At 32.4% G+C, this 12,858-nt stretch overlaps 3 protein-coding genes across 8 annotated transcripts; 2 read left to right on the forward strand and 1 right to left on the reverse strand.

The window, feature by feature from the left end:
* Nucleotides 1-547: 547 nt before the first annotated feature.
* Nucleotides 548-4,417, forward strand: LOC124843219 (late embryogenesis abundant protein At5g17165). 2 transcript variants are annotated; one of them, XM_047319913.2, is made up of 2 exons: nucleotides 548-746; nucleotides 3,817-4,417. In XM_047319913.2, the coding sequence occupies exons 1-2, from the start codon at nucleotides 646-648 to the stop codon at nucleotides 4,115-4,117; spliced, it is 402 nt and encodes a 133-aa protein (XP_047175869.1). In that variant the 5' UTR covers nucleotides 548-645; the 3' UTR covers nucleotides 4,118-4,417. The 2 variants fall into 2 exon arrangements, with proteins under 2 accessions (XP_047175869.1, XP_047175876.1); XM_047319920.2 differs by having other exon boundaries at nucleotides 550-746; nucleotides 3,820-4,417.
* A 3,332-nt stretch (nucleotides 4,418-7,749) lies between these two features.
* Nucleotides 7,750-9,890, reverse strand: LOC124843233 (zinc finger matrin-type protein). Its single transcript, XM_047319932.2, has 5 exons — nucleotides 9,396-9,890; nucleotides 9,239-9,318; nucleotides 8,697-8,772; nucleotides 8,215-8,340; nucleotides 7,750-8,121 (listed from the first exon to the last, which is right to left on the reverse strand). The coding sequence occupies exons 1-5, from the start codon at nucleotides 9,711-9,713 to the stop codon at nucleotides 7,972-7,974; spliced, it is 750 nt and encodes a 249-aa protein (XP_047175888.1). The 5' UTR covers nucleotides 9,714-9,890; the 3' UTR covers nucleotides 7,750-7,971.
* Nucleotides 9,891-10,312: 422 nt separating this feature from the next.
* Nucleotides 10,313-12,780, forward strand: LOC124843243 (PLAC8 family protein). 5 transcript variants are annotated; one of them, XM_047319944.2, is made up of 4 exons: nucleotides 10,313-10,433; nucleotides 10,850-11,037; nucleotides 11,891-12,117; nucleotides 12,346-12,780. In XM_047319944.2, the coding sequence occupies exons 2-4, from the start codon at nucleotides 10,857-10,859 to the stop codon at nucleotides 12,514-12,516; spliced, it is 579 nt and encodes a 192-aa protein (XP_047175900.1). In that variant the 5' UTR covers nucleotides 10,313-10,433; nucleotides 10,850-10,856; the 3' UTR covers nucleotides 12,517-12,780. The 5 variants fall into 5 exon arrangements, with proteins under 5 accessions (XP_047175900.1, XP_087956205.1, XP_087956208.1 ...); XM_088100079.1 differs by lacking the exon at nucleotides 10,313-10,433 and adding an exon at nucleotides 10,442-10,584; XM_088100082.1 differs by lacking the exon at nucleotides 10,313-10,433 and adding an exon at nucleotides 11,685-11,785 and having other exon boundaries at nucleotides 10,897-11,037.
* The last annotated feature ends 78 nt before the right edge of the window (nucleotides 12,781-12,858 follow it).

Here is a 12,858-nt window from a genome sequence, read left to right on the forward strand (position 1 = left end):
TCCTCGGAATTTTGGTTTTAGTCCTCATTTGTTGCTAAATGAGGACCAAATTTTTAAACAGTGTTTAGTTTTCGAAGACTAAAACGAAAGTTTCGAAAAGAATGAGTACCAAATTGTACCTTATTTTGAAAGAGGGACGAAAACCAGAAACGACCAATAGTTTAGGGACTAAAAACATATTTAACCTTTATAATTACAAGTATGCTATGACAAGTATGCTATGACGTGTGTGTACATTTTTTAATTCAAATAATAATTTTTTCGAAAAACAACCTAAGAAAAATAAAAGTTAGAGGTTAATTATTTTAAGAGAGAAAAGCATATAATAATATATTCTTTTGATAATGTTTTTTTAAAATAGTAAGTGTGATGGTATCTAAAATAGTAACGGCGTGGAAAGGAACGAACGGGGTTAAGGAAGACTGTTACGTTATGCGTACGTGTTAGGTACGAAAATTGAAGCGGCATTGGCACCATCTTTCTTGTGTTGTTTGTGTCTACCTTATTATTATTATTATTTAATTTAATTTTGTGTATAAATATATGCATCCTCAACCACCACATCAAACATACAAACCAAGCTCAAGCTACAACTGCACACACCCTTCTCTTTCTCTTTTTCTTTCTCTCTGTTCTTCTCATTGTATGGCCGCCAATTCGAGTAGCCGAGGGATCACCGCCTTGGGGAAGCGCGTCGCCAACAGGATCTGGACCTCCAAATCCCCCTCACCTCCTCCCACTTCCAGGTACCTTTTTTTCCTCTTTCTCTGTTTTTTTTTTCTTACTTGCCATGCTTAATTGCTCTCATTATCATGACGATGACGATGATATGATACTTGATTAAGTAGAAATTAAACCACAAAATCCGTGACTGTGAGCAAGTTTTGTGATCTGAGTTCTGGATGCTGTCGAGTTTGTTGTGATTATTGATTTAAGTAGTCTCTTTATTGTGTTGAGTAATCCGTGAATCTTTTGAAGATCGCTGTGTCATTTTCTAATATTCCCATGTTTTTTTTCTTATATATATATATATATATATATATATATATATATATATATATATATATATATATATATATATATATTATATTCATGCTGCCTTTTTGTGGAGGCAAAAATTATTAGTATATTAATCTGGAAATCTGTCGATTAACCGTATATATAATTTCCCCCTTTTGGAGGAAGATTTTTGTAGGCGACCGTGCAAAGAAGAGTCTGGAAACTGTTACTGCCTTACCCCTATCTGTAGAATTGCTTTTCCTCTATCACCGGCTTCCACTTTTTCTTTGTTCCGTTCGTAATCTTTTCCCTTCCTTATCTACTTCCTCCCCAACCTTTTTTGGGTGACATCATATCTAGCCTTCTGGGGTTGTGTGCTCCAATTTGCATATTATAATATTATTATTGTTATTATTATTATTCTATTGTAGTGGAATGTCTATATCTCCTTCCATCTTGGATTGTCCTATACTGAGATGAACCATCTTCCTTCTCCTTGTTACATGGGATTAGGATCCGTCACTAGTAATTTTTTTTTTCAAGTTCCCCCTTCTGTGGCATTGAGCATAATATAAAACGAATAAAAGTGAAAGGCATCTTCATCCTTGGTCGCTATTATCTTTTATCTTTGTGGGTGTGTACGAAACGTATGATTTGACAACGGAAAATATCAAGTCCTTGGTTGGAGATGGAGGCCAAAGACAAAGCAAAGAAAAGTGGATGAGGATAATTGTTTTCCAACTCATCCTCTCCTCAATCCACCCACCATGTCCCTTTCCGTGAGTGTTTGTTCCCTGGGAAACTACCAAGTTGCTTGCTTCTTTTCACTTTTCAATATTTTCTCTAACGATTTTTCTCATTATTATTATTATTATTATTATTATTATTATTATTATTATTATTATTATTATTATTATTATTTCTGTTGCAATTATATTTGACTTTTTTATATTAAATCTATAATGTATGAAATATGAACATACTTTTCTCTACCCGGTTGGGTGAAGCTTGTGTTAATCATGTGGTTACCAAGAAATTATCTACCTTTAGCTTTCAAAAGAACTGACTTGCAATTGGTTTAATGAAGCGCTCATCCTAACTAAGTCATCAATAGGATAATTATTGCTCAGATAGTTATTTTGGTCTATCATAGTTTAATTGGAAAATATATAACGATAAGATGATAAGGTTAGCCTTTGTGGGGCCCATTTTTTAATTATTATTAATTGATGATGAAAATTTAGAAAGGGGGACCTGGGTTGTTTCCATCTGGCCAGGAACTTTTTTATCTTTAGTGTAAAGGCCGTTCTATCCGTACTACTTATTGTATATTTCAGGATGCCCTTAAGATTGCAAAACCTGTTGTTTTACACTCCGAACGTCAATTCTTAGTGGGTGTGGCTTTCCAATTAAACGGAGCTTTGGAATCTCAGTACACAGTGAGAGTAACTTTCAATTGATTGGAACTTTGTAATGTGTATTTTATTTAAACAAATACTCACTTAAAAGTTTTGTATTCGTTCGACTAAAAAAAAAATAAAAATAGTTCTAAACTTTTTTGTCTTTATCACTTGTATGGTTTGATATTTTTGTGACTTTTATTTTCTTTCTTATCAGGGGTCTTTTTCATTAAATAATGTCTGTTGTATTTGTACCTTAGGTGTTGGTATGTTCGCCCAGTCTGCCATCCTTATTTATGCACACATATTTTACCACACGAGCTCAATTTTTATGTTTGGTTTTTTAATTAAATGGACAATATTTACTATCTAAAAGTGATACTTTAAGTTTGGTTTTTTAATTAAACGGACAACATTCACTCTCTTAGGTACTTATTCTGATATACAACCACTATCTAAAAGATAGTTGAGTTTTTTCCTTTTTTTTTTTTTAGTTTCGTTTAACCACAAATTCGTAATTAAGCAATTATTGAATATTAGCCGTAAGAGCGGCGTGATGTCTACTATTTGCTAAGGTGAAGTGACCCTTCCCGTGTGCCGGATTGAATTAATGGCATTAAAAGTACCTATCTTAGCTGTAGTTTCCAACGTACGCAAGTTCCATGCTTCATTAATTTTATGTTTTTTTTGGGTGATATAATACCATTGTAGTGCCTGCTAAAAGACATTTTTGTCTGTGTCAACCTGTCCTAGTTATTACTTGGGGTTGAATAATCTATTCATTCAAATGTGTGATGGTTATGATGCATTCGTTAGTATGACTTCCTTTTGTGTCAAACTTACAGTTATTTGAAGCTTTTTTTTTTAACGTCCATTTTATTTTCTTTATTTACCTACCAGCGTGCAAAATTTATGATATTTATTTTACTTATCATCATTATTTATATTAATATTTTTGTTTAAATTTGATGAGTCATGTTTTATTACATTACAAGTATTGTGATTAATCTAGGTAGTAAATCATAAAGTTGAAAGCTTTGTTTGAGTGGGTGAATGGGCCTTGAAGAAGAAGGCGTGGAAAATGCGTTGTGAATACTTAAATTAATTGGGTCGGTTGGTGGTCCAAATCTAGATAGGCTCATATATACCCATCACGTGCTTATCCCTTTTTTTTTACACCTAACCATCTTGTGCATACCATTGGTGCCACGTGCGCAGAGTTATATATTACAGTACTCTGTTTCAAAATTGTTGTTTTATATTTATTATATATTTTTAGAAATGCATGTTATTGTTATTTGATGGGTAAAACTAATTTTTATTTAAAAATAATTACAGAGAAAGTTATCTAAAAGTAATTGGGACTATTTAAAACTTATTTGATTCTAACTATGATCTAAAAATGGTTAATTTGAAGCAGAAAAGCAAGTGGAGGGGCAGCATACAGCACTAGTTCGGTGTACGACAAGAACCCTGATGATCAGATCCAGTCTGGACCTGTTCCAGACGATGTGATCCACGCCACTCAGTCCGGCAAGTACTGGGCCCCACACCCACAGACTGGTGTATTTGGGCCTCCCGGCGACCACCTTGCTTCTCCTCCGACCTCCTCCACTGGCGGCGGAGAAAGCTCCTTTCACTCTGATGTGCTGGAGGAGAAGGCCTGGTTCCGCCCCACGAGCCTGGAGGATTTGGAGAAGCCTCACAGTCTTCCTTGATCACCAACTGCACTCAACGAACCCTTTGGTTAAGACATTATATTATTAATATTACAGAATAAATAAAAGACAGACAAACAACACTTGTCACTGTTAGTGAATAAGTGAAAGTTTGTGTCGGTGAGTGAGTGAGTGAGCCTGGTGTGTGGGTTCGTTACTCCATTTAGCTTGTTTTTGTAAATTTACCGACTACCTTCTATCTAGCATAATCATGTATGTCTCTTCTTTCTGTTTTCATACTACTTTGAATATCAGACTTATGCCTATGCTTTTACTCATAAATCTATGGTGTTATGTTCTCTTTTTTGTTTTCATGACACTCCGACTAAATATCTATCACCATCGTTTTCGTTTTTTACTTTAATGTATGTTTCGGCCTAACAAAAGTTGTTAATTTTTAAATCAAAGATAACATTTTATGAAATCATTACATTATATAAGATAAATTTAGTTTATTAAAGTAATAATCTATGCTTTAATGTACTGTGTTAAAATAACTCTTAAAGGTTTTGAAGAGAAAGCATTAAAAGATTCTGTTGAAAATGTGAGTATCATTTAAAACACCAAAAAAGGTTAATGTTATCTGTTTTTGTTGGTTATCATTTTCAATTAGAGTAATGGTAACTTTCTTGACTAACATTACAATTAATGGAGTTAAGAAGGAAAGTTAAAATGCTTTTAATCTCAATTTATAAGGACTGTGTATTGTGCATGACTAAACACTCTTAAGTCATATCACTGCATTATAAATAATACAATCATGAAAAGTATTTTTTTTACGTGCTGATTTGGAATAGAAAAAGTTCTTAAAATTAGTTTTTATTATAGGTCTCTTCATAAGAAAATGTTGATTAAAAAAAATTGAACATATTATTATTACTCTCCAATATTTTTCATTAACAAAAAAAATACGTTTTTTTAGATTTAAAAATTAAGTAAGTCTTAACTACTTTTTATTTTATTTGATTATATTTTCTTCTAAAATAGTTCAACTTTTTAACTAATATTTGACTTTTGACTTTTAGTTACAACATTTTTTCATTGACATTTTAGAAAAATATCAAGGGACTAGCAAATTTTAATGAAATTAGTTAAATGTGTGTGATTATTGATATGCATTTTTTTTTCTGACTTTTATACAATTTTCTTTTCAATTGTCCTATTATTTTATATGCTCTCATTTTTTTTATAGTAAGCATAATTTTTTTTTCAAATTAAGTCATTTTTTATTTATCTCACTGGTTGCTTTTATAGAAAGTTAATTTTAGATTATGATATGTAATTAATATGAAGAAAAAAAATATTATGTTCATTCCTTATATAAAAATGAAATCAATTTGAGAATATTTAAAGTAGTGGAATATGAACAACTTAAAAATAATAGGATACTAAATTGTTAACCTTAATAAATATATACTTTTTATAATTAATCCATCAAAAGTCATTATTAATATAATCTAGTCAATAGTAAAGATAACTGCATGCTTGCTATAATTATAATTAATGCCTATAAACAGGCCTAGGTTCCATTTTCACCTTAAATCCTATAACTTCATTTAGCCACTATAATAAAAGTCCTAAGACTTTTAGTCATAAAAAGGAGAAGCATAAAGTCTTTTTTACCCATTCAATGTGAATTAAGATAACTAGGAGTTATTAGAAAAATGTTTTTTATAAATTTATCTATAAAATATGTTTCTAACTTTAATAAGAATATATTCAACTAAGTGTTTGGTTAAATATATTTACTTCTGGTTTTCGTCAAAGTATTGAGCAAGACACTCTTAATTAATTTATAAATTTATCTATAGAATATTGTAAAAATATTTATTTATTAAAATACTTTTATAAAAAAAGGTTGACCAAGTTCCATGGAGATGGGTTTCAGTGACATGTATGTCTTAACAAAAGGAAAAAAATATTTTTATACAAATGTTTTTATAATATTCTGATATAACACGTCATTATTTTATAAATTTATTATTAATTTATCATGTACTGACTTAATTTAAATTTAATGAGAAAATAATGCATATAGTATCAAAATATTATAAAAAAATATCATAACTTAATATAAAAATATAATTCTGAAGGTTGGTGTGGGAAGTAGCACTTAGTCATCAACAATTTAGTATATCAATTCCTACTAATGGTGCTGTCATGCGAGTTGACACCACAACCCAAATTCAAATTAATTACCAATTTCCTATTCTGTAAATTAAATGCTATGAGATGAAATATTAAATACATCCTTTATATATATATATATATATATATATATATATATATATATATATAAATTAACAATACATATAGGTAATTATAGTAAGTGATTTTCCATTGGACATCCTATGTTTATTTATTTTAAATAAATCTCTATTATTAAACCGTTTTTTTATCCAGAGTTATATTCAGACTAATTTTTAAAATGATATCAAAATTATTAAAAATTTATTTTCTTATTCTCACATATACATTCAATTTTGTTTGGTACAAATAAAGTCTTCCGTAGAATAAAATAAGAGATGAATATGAATTTATATATACATAAGATACTTAAGAGGCCTTTTGGAATGGTACCAAAAACAAATCCGTGAAGACTTGACCCAAAGTGGATAATATTTTACCACTGTAGAGATCTATGTGTATGTGTGTGTTGAATCTCCCTATAAATTTACACTTTTTTTAAAGTAATGTAATTTTAATCTCACTTAATATTTCCACTACTTTTAATACGCCTATTTTACAATATTAATATAACTATTTATCATGAAAGCAACTATTAAAACTATCTTAAAAACTCAACACACTCTTTTTTATTGTTTAAAATTAATTAAAAACCAAAACTCAGTAAATTAAATAAATTGCAAAACTCTCTAAATATTATAAATTCAATAAAAGTACACGATAAAAATAAATGTGTTAGAAAACATATTTCTAAAATTTCGCTGGTTCGTGGGACGTTGGATGTGATGGAATGAAAAAGAAACAAAAATTGAAAATAACTCAATCAATTAGGAAATTCACATAACCCATCACGAGTCTATTTTTCTTTTTCTTTTTCATTTTTAAAAAATATAACAGTAAATAAAATAAAATAATATTATAATATACACAACTAATAACCAAAGTCAAACACATTACACCTCCAATGTTCATACTTATTAGTAAACTCTTGAGCTAGTGGGTCATTGAAATTTAACTGACGGAAACTGTAGCCCGATTTAATAAAATTGAAATTTATTTAGTTTAGATCTGATCTGACCCAAATATTAAACCAAATGAAATCAACTACTTAGTTTCAAAAGGATTTTCGTGCTCTGACAAATCGATACAAAATCCAATCCAATGGAAACAGCAACTATAGCATTGCAGTAGTAGAAAGCTACACGGCTTTTCCAAAGCATAATATCTCAAGTTATCTCTAACATAGTATTCTGCAGTCATCACAATAAATTCAAATGTTCATCACCCTGCTGTCCTCCTTTTATACTAGAAAACTGTATTCAATTATTCATACTCTCACCGGGTGTATACATTTATCAAAAGATACAAAAAGAGAGAAGTAAACTGTAAAGGACATGAACGGATTCATGAGACCAAGAAAGGGAAAATTTGTAGAAAAAGTGAGGTGGAAGAAGAACAAGTATACAATATTCTTGCTGTCTATATATGGCACCTTCAATATCATCCAGTAAAACCAGCCATGAAAAGAATTCATCTCATGATGACAACATGAAAACTGAGCAACATCAATTAAGACAAAGCTTTAGTTTCATTGAAACGCCTCAAAACTAAACAAACAGCTCAGGGGTGCCAGAATTGGGCTTGAGACTTGATTGAATCTTCCAAGTTCAGTGCTTGTTTCGTTCTTTGACATCATCGTCCAAGTCTTCATTCAAGTGCTGACGGGGTTGCAAAGGCGTATGTGAATCTTCCCAACCTCCAATATCCCTTGATCGTTCTTGGGCATGTGGCAGGTTCTTCTTTCCTTTCTTGCTTCCCTTAATCACAGTTCAGAACAATTGCAATCAACGTCAGAGAAAAATACACAACTTATTTGCAAAACGTTACTATGTTAACACAGAAAAGAGCACCTCCTCAGTCATTTCTTGATGCTGATTCACATGACTTTTTTTCCTATTATTTGATGGTAGCTGATCCGCGACATTCCTGAATAGTTGAAACCCCTGAATATCTCCATTTCTAATGCTTGCTTCCAGCTGCAATGTTAACTATTCTATCAATATGAAAACCACATGAGCTACAACATGGTTGGTATAAGCCAGGCTACTAAAATTGGATATTTTCAAGTCTAGTCAAGTTCTAAAACAGATTTGCGGCCACAATTTCAGTCGTGAAATCAAATGTCAAGGTTTTTGTGCTGTTCGATCATATTGTTGCAACTACGATTGCAATGAGATAGCAACTGAAATTTAAAGCCTTGACTCTAATCATTGAGCTCTCAGGAAGCTTTAGCCTTGGGCATATTTTTTGCATAATCAAGGTTAAAAAAAAATAATAGTAAGCTCCAAGGCATGGGAAATGTACATATAAGAAAAACATGATGAGCTCGAACCTGAATGTGAACGATGCAGAATAAAATGCTGGCAATAGGCAGCCAACTTTCTTCAGGCGAAAGTGATAGGTTTGACCTGATGAATCACAACATCATATCATTCTCAAGTAAAACAAAACCTCGAATAGAAGTAACATTACTAATCAAATGCTCCTTGGGGGATACTAATTGTTCTCTCGCCATGCATCAAGCGAATAACACAAATATCCTGTTCGGATAAGAAGAGGAAAAAACAAGATAAAAATGAATTTAACTTCTTGCATAAGCCGAATCAATTTATCATCTCAATGGTTCGAAAAGATACAAAAGAGAGCTTCTAGACAAGTGTTTAAGATAATTTAAATTTGAAAGAGAAACTCAATTCATTTTACTTCTTTAATAAGAGAGAAGTCGATCCACACAGGAACATAGAGTAAATGGTTCAATGTTCTAATAAGCATTGATATAGCAATTGTAAAGAACAGAGGAAGTGTGGTGTGAAAAAAAAGAAGAAATACTAGTTACAAGGCAAATTCGTGGTGTGAGTGAATCGAGAAAGGAACCTGAGATAAGGAGCCATATAAACAAGTGCGTAGACAGCATAACGTCGTTTGCCAGTATCGAGCCACGCGAAAACCCAGCTCTGCAAAAAGTTGAAGATTGTGATGGCAGTGTCACCTATAACGAAAAATGAAAGAGTTGGGAAAGAAGGGTGCATACGAGCCAATTGAAATAAGGGATGAAACTTAGAATCCCCATGACGACGAGCCTTGCGTCGGTTGTGGTGACGGCGGAGTCGGCGTCTTCGTCATCTTCCGGGGAAGCGGCGACGGGAAGCAGCAGAGAGGTGAACATGCAAGCGCCGATTGCGGCAGCAAAGGGGGCATCGTCGGTGAAGAGCGCCTTGCAGGTGAGGTTGCTGTTCCTGAAATTGGAAATGGAAGGGTAGGGTTTGAGGGGATCTGTATGAGAAGGGTGTTTGAGAAAAGATTGGAATTTGAAAGAGGGGTATGAGTGAAGAATGGTGGAAGAAATCATGGTGTTGGATGATGATGACGATGATGATGTAGGTAGAACTAAGAATTAAAAAAAAAAAAAACCTTCTAGGGATTCGAAAACCCTAAATAAAAGAATCTCTGCACTGCAACATGCTGCGTGCGCTCATTCTGGTTTGGTCGCGCAATTCACTAAACTTCACCAACTGTTTGTTCAATGTCCAAAAATCAAGATTTTGTATCAGTGAACTAGTGTCTATTTCTTTTAATCAATTTGAAATTAATTTATTTTAATATGTTTAAATAGCCGTGACGCTAAAATTTATTGATTGTCAAAATTTAAATTAAATTTATTTCAATTTTCTAAAGAATGATTAATCCTGTTAATATATTGTTCGTGTAACTACAACTATAATAATAATAATAATAATAATAATAATAATAATAATAAAGATTTGAAATTATAAAAAAGATTTATAACAACTATTTCATAACAATATAATATATTATATATCATAATATCATAATGAAAAATGTGTGAATACTACCATTAGTACAGCGTTTGACTGTAACAAGATTAATTAAATGCAATTAATTAATCTTAATACATAAATTGTATATAACCTTTATAAGTTGTATAATGCAAAGCTTGAAAATAGAAACTCAAAGCTTGAAGTGAGTACGATTTGGGTGTTATCATCCCTGCAAGAAAAACACACAATTTTAGTTCTACTCGATTGCTTCTCTTTCTCAACCTTCCAAGGTAGACCTATTTCTTTTTTATTCGTAAACGATTCACCCCTTTTTAGATTACCAACTGGAACATTTGGGTCAGATCTGATTTCGCCCAATTTTATGCTTTCGCCTTAAAATCACGATGAAAGCTCAGCTTACAGTGTTTGTTCATTGCTGAGGTGCTATAAATCTTCCATGATATCTATAAATCTGCCATGATATATAACGGGTCGCCTTTTTTATTCTTTTATCAAATATAATGTGAATTTCAACTGGGTTGATGCTAAATTTCATTTTTTTAATCAAATTTTGGAGTTTTTCGTCCTAGGTTGGATGCGATCGAGCTGGGGTTTATCGGTTTCACGTTGTCTTACCTAAGTTATGTTGTAAAACGTTTTTAGAGAATTATTGGAGGAAATTTGATTGATTTGTTGATTTTTGTAGAAGCAATATGAAGAACCAGCACGGTTATGTGCCACCTGCTTACATACCTTTGGGGCAGTCAGATTCAGAGGTAGTTCATGTCTCTCCGCTTCAGCGTAATAAACAACATCCTGGTAGCAATGGATCAAACCAAATGCAGCCTCAGTGGTCTTCTGGAATCTGTGCTTGTTTCGATGATACGCAGAGTTGTATGCTACTTCCTTACCCTGTGACCTCATTTAATACAAAGGTGCCTCTTGACTATGTTTTGAGGAAATTTGGTTGTGTTCGTGTTCCTTTTATCCTAAATATTAGTGTTGATTCGGTGTTTTGTGTATCTTAACGATAAAATTAAAATGGAATTGTCACTATGTGACCCAGAGGTCATAAGTTGGAGTTGTGTAGTTAATACCACATAAGGCTGCTTCCTGTAAAACTTGCACATAGCATGATGTTCCTCTTTATTCTGTGATAAAATCATTTTCTGTATAACTGGATAGTATTCTTTCTTCAAAACCCTGAGAGGATTATTTTGTATGACTGTATAACTGTATTGTGAATGATAGAAGGTTAATACTATTGTTGATGCTTCTGATGGTTCTAACGAGGTTGAGGGATTAGGCCGATGAAATCCTAGCAACCGACTGAGAAATTAAGAACAGCAGCAGGGGAAACAATGAGGGTCGTGATGAAAAGCTCTTCATTTTTTTTTTGTAGCACAATGTTAGCCTTTATATTGTGTTTGTTATCTTGCCCACATTAAACCTTATAATTATATGAACTTTTAACTCATTGAACTTATTTTTGGTTGGTGACTGGAAAATTCTTTGATGAACATTTTTTCAATTCACACCAGTTGTTATTTGATGTACACCAACGATAACCACAGGATTAAACAAAATGCACCAACTTTTAGAATTGGTGAAAGGAGTTTTCGTTGTGAAGAAGAGCTTGTAGGTTGAAATATTTATATTTGAGTGCCAAAACTCTCGATTTGTCCATTCGTGATAATGTTATTTATCATCTAAATTGATTGGCTGCAAACATTTATCACCTGTGCAGGTTGTATAGGTTGTCTTTGTCCTTGCTTTCTCTTTGGGAAGAATGCTGAAATTCTGGGTTCTGGAACTTTCCTGGGATCATGTGTTACACACTTTATATTATGGAGTGTGGTTAATACAGCCTGCTGCTTATTAACTGATGGCTTGTTTTTGGGTTTACCGGGATGCCTTGTTTCGTGTTATGCCTGTGGCTATCGCAAGGCCTTAAGATCAAAGTATAATTTGCCGGTAATGCTATTACAACTATGCTTTACATGAATTCTTATTACATTTTTTCCCATTATTGTAGGCTTTGAAACTTTTGACAATTCTCTGCAACCTCATGCCTGGAATAAAAGTTTTGTATTTAGCTATTGCATTATTGCTTTTTGAAGAGACTGGTTATTGAAAATTTGGATGTCTCAAAACTAATGAAGTGGTGATTCTATGCTATAACGATGTTCTTGCCTTATGCAGGAAGCACCCTGTGGGGATTTTGTTACCCATTTTTGCTGTCATCCCTGTGCTATTTGTCAAGAATATCGTGAGATATGTGAAAGATCTGGGGATAGTCAATCAACAAACTTGAAGCTAGCTGTAGTTACAGCTCCACCAATCCAGACAATGCAACCTGATACCATGCAATAATGTAGTTATACACTATCGTGCTTTCTCAGTTTTACCACCTTAATTCTCTTCTTGAAGAAAACTACAAGAATATCATATAGCCATTTGTACATAAAAATTGAGTGCGTTTGATTCTTAGTTACCTTAATTTTTGTGTCATATGTACCCTTTTTACTCCTTGAAAGACAAGTAGAACAACATATACCATGGCATGAGCTAATTTGTCAATATTGTGATCATTCTTACTTGCAATGCTTTATATCTATTTGCGTTTATTTTCCCTTCCGTTAAATGGCTTTTTCCACCCGTCTTTTCCATATGCCTTTTCGGTCCATTTCCTTGCTCATTTGTATATTCATTTTT

This window comes from Vigna umbellata, chromosome 10 (genome assembly GCF_029865625.1).
Source record: "Vigna umbellata cultivar VRB3 chromosome 10, Vumbellata_1.0, whole genome shotgun sequence".
NCBI lineage: Eukaryota > Viridiplantae > Streptophyta > Magnoliopsida > Fabales > Fabaceae > Vigna > Vigna umbellata.

Excerpts from the sequence above, each read along its gene's own strand:
- LOC124843219 (XM_047319913.2), top strand. The coding sequence starts at position 646 with ATGGCCGCCAATTCGAGTAGCCGAGGGATCACCGCCTTGGGGAAGCGC. Across the intron at positions 747-3,816 it reads TCACCTCCTCCCACTTCCAG|CAGAAAAGCAAGTGGAGGGG; the intron begins GTACCTTTTTTT and ends GTTAATTTGAAG.
- LOC124843243 (XM_047319944.2), top strand. The coding sequence starts at position 10,857 with ATGAAGAACCAGCACGGTTATGTGCCACCTGCTTACATACCTTTGGGG. Across the intron at positions 11,038-11,890 it reads TTTCGATGATACGCAGAGTT|GTTGTATAGGTTGTCTTTGT; the intron begins GTATGCTACTTC and ends TCACCTGTGCAG. Across the intron at positions 12,118-12,345 it reads GATCAAAGTATAATTTGCCG|GAAGCACCCTGTGGGGATTT; the intron begins GTAATGCTATTA and ends TGCCTTATGCAG.
- LOC124843233 (XM_047319932.2), bottom strand. The coding sequence starts at position 9,713 with ATGATTTCTTCCACCATTCTTCACTCATACCCCTCTTTCAAATTCCAA. Across the intron at positions 8,773-9,238 it reads TATATGGCTCCTTATCTCAG|GTCAAACCTATCACTTTCGC; the intron begins GTTCCTTTCTCG and ends GTGATTCATCAG. Across the intron at positions 8,122-8,214 it reads ATCAAGAAATGACTGAGGAG|GGAAGCAAGAAAGGAAAGAA; the intron begins GTGCTCTTTTCT and ends ACTGTGATTAAG.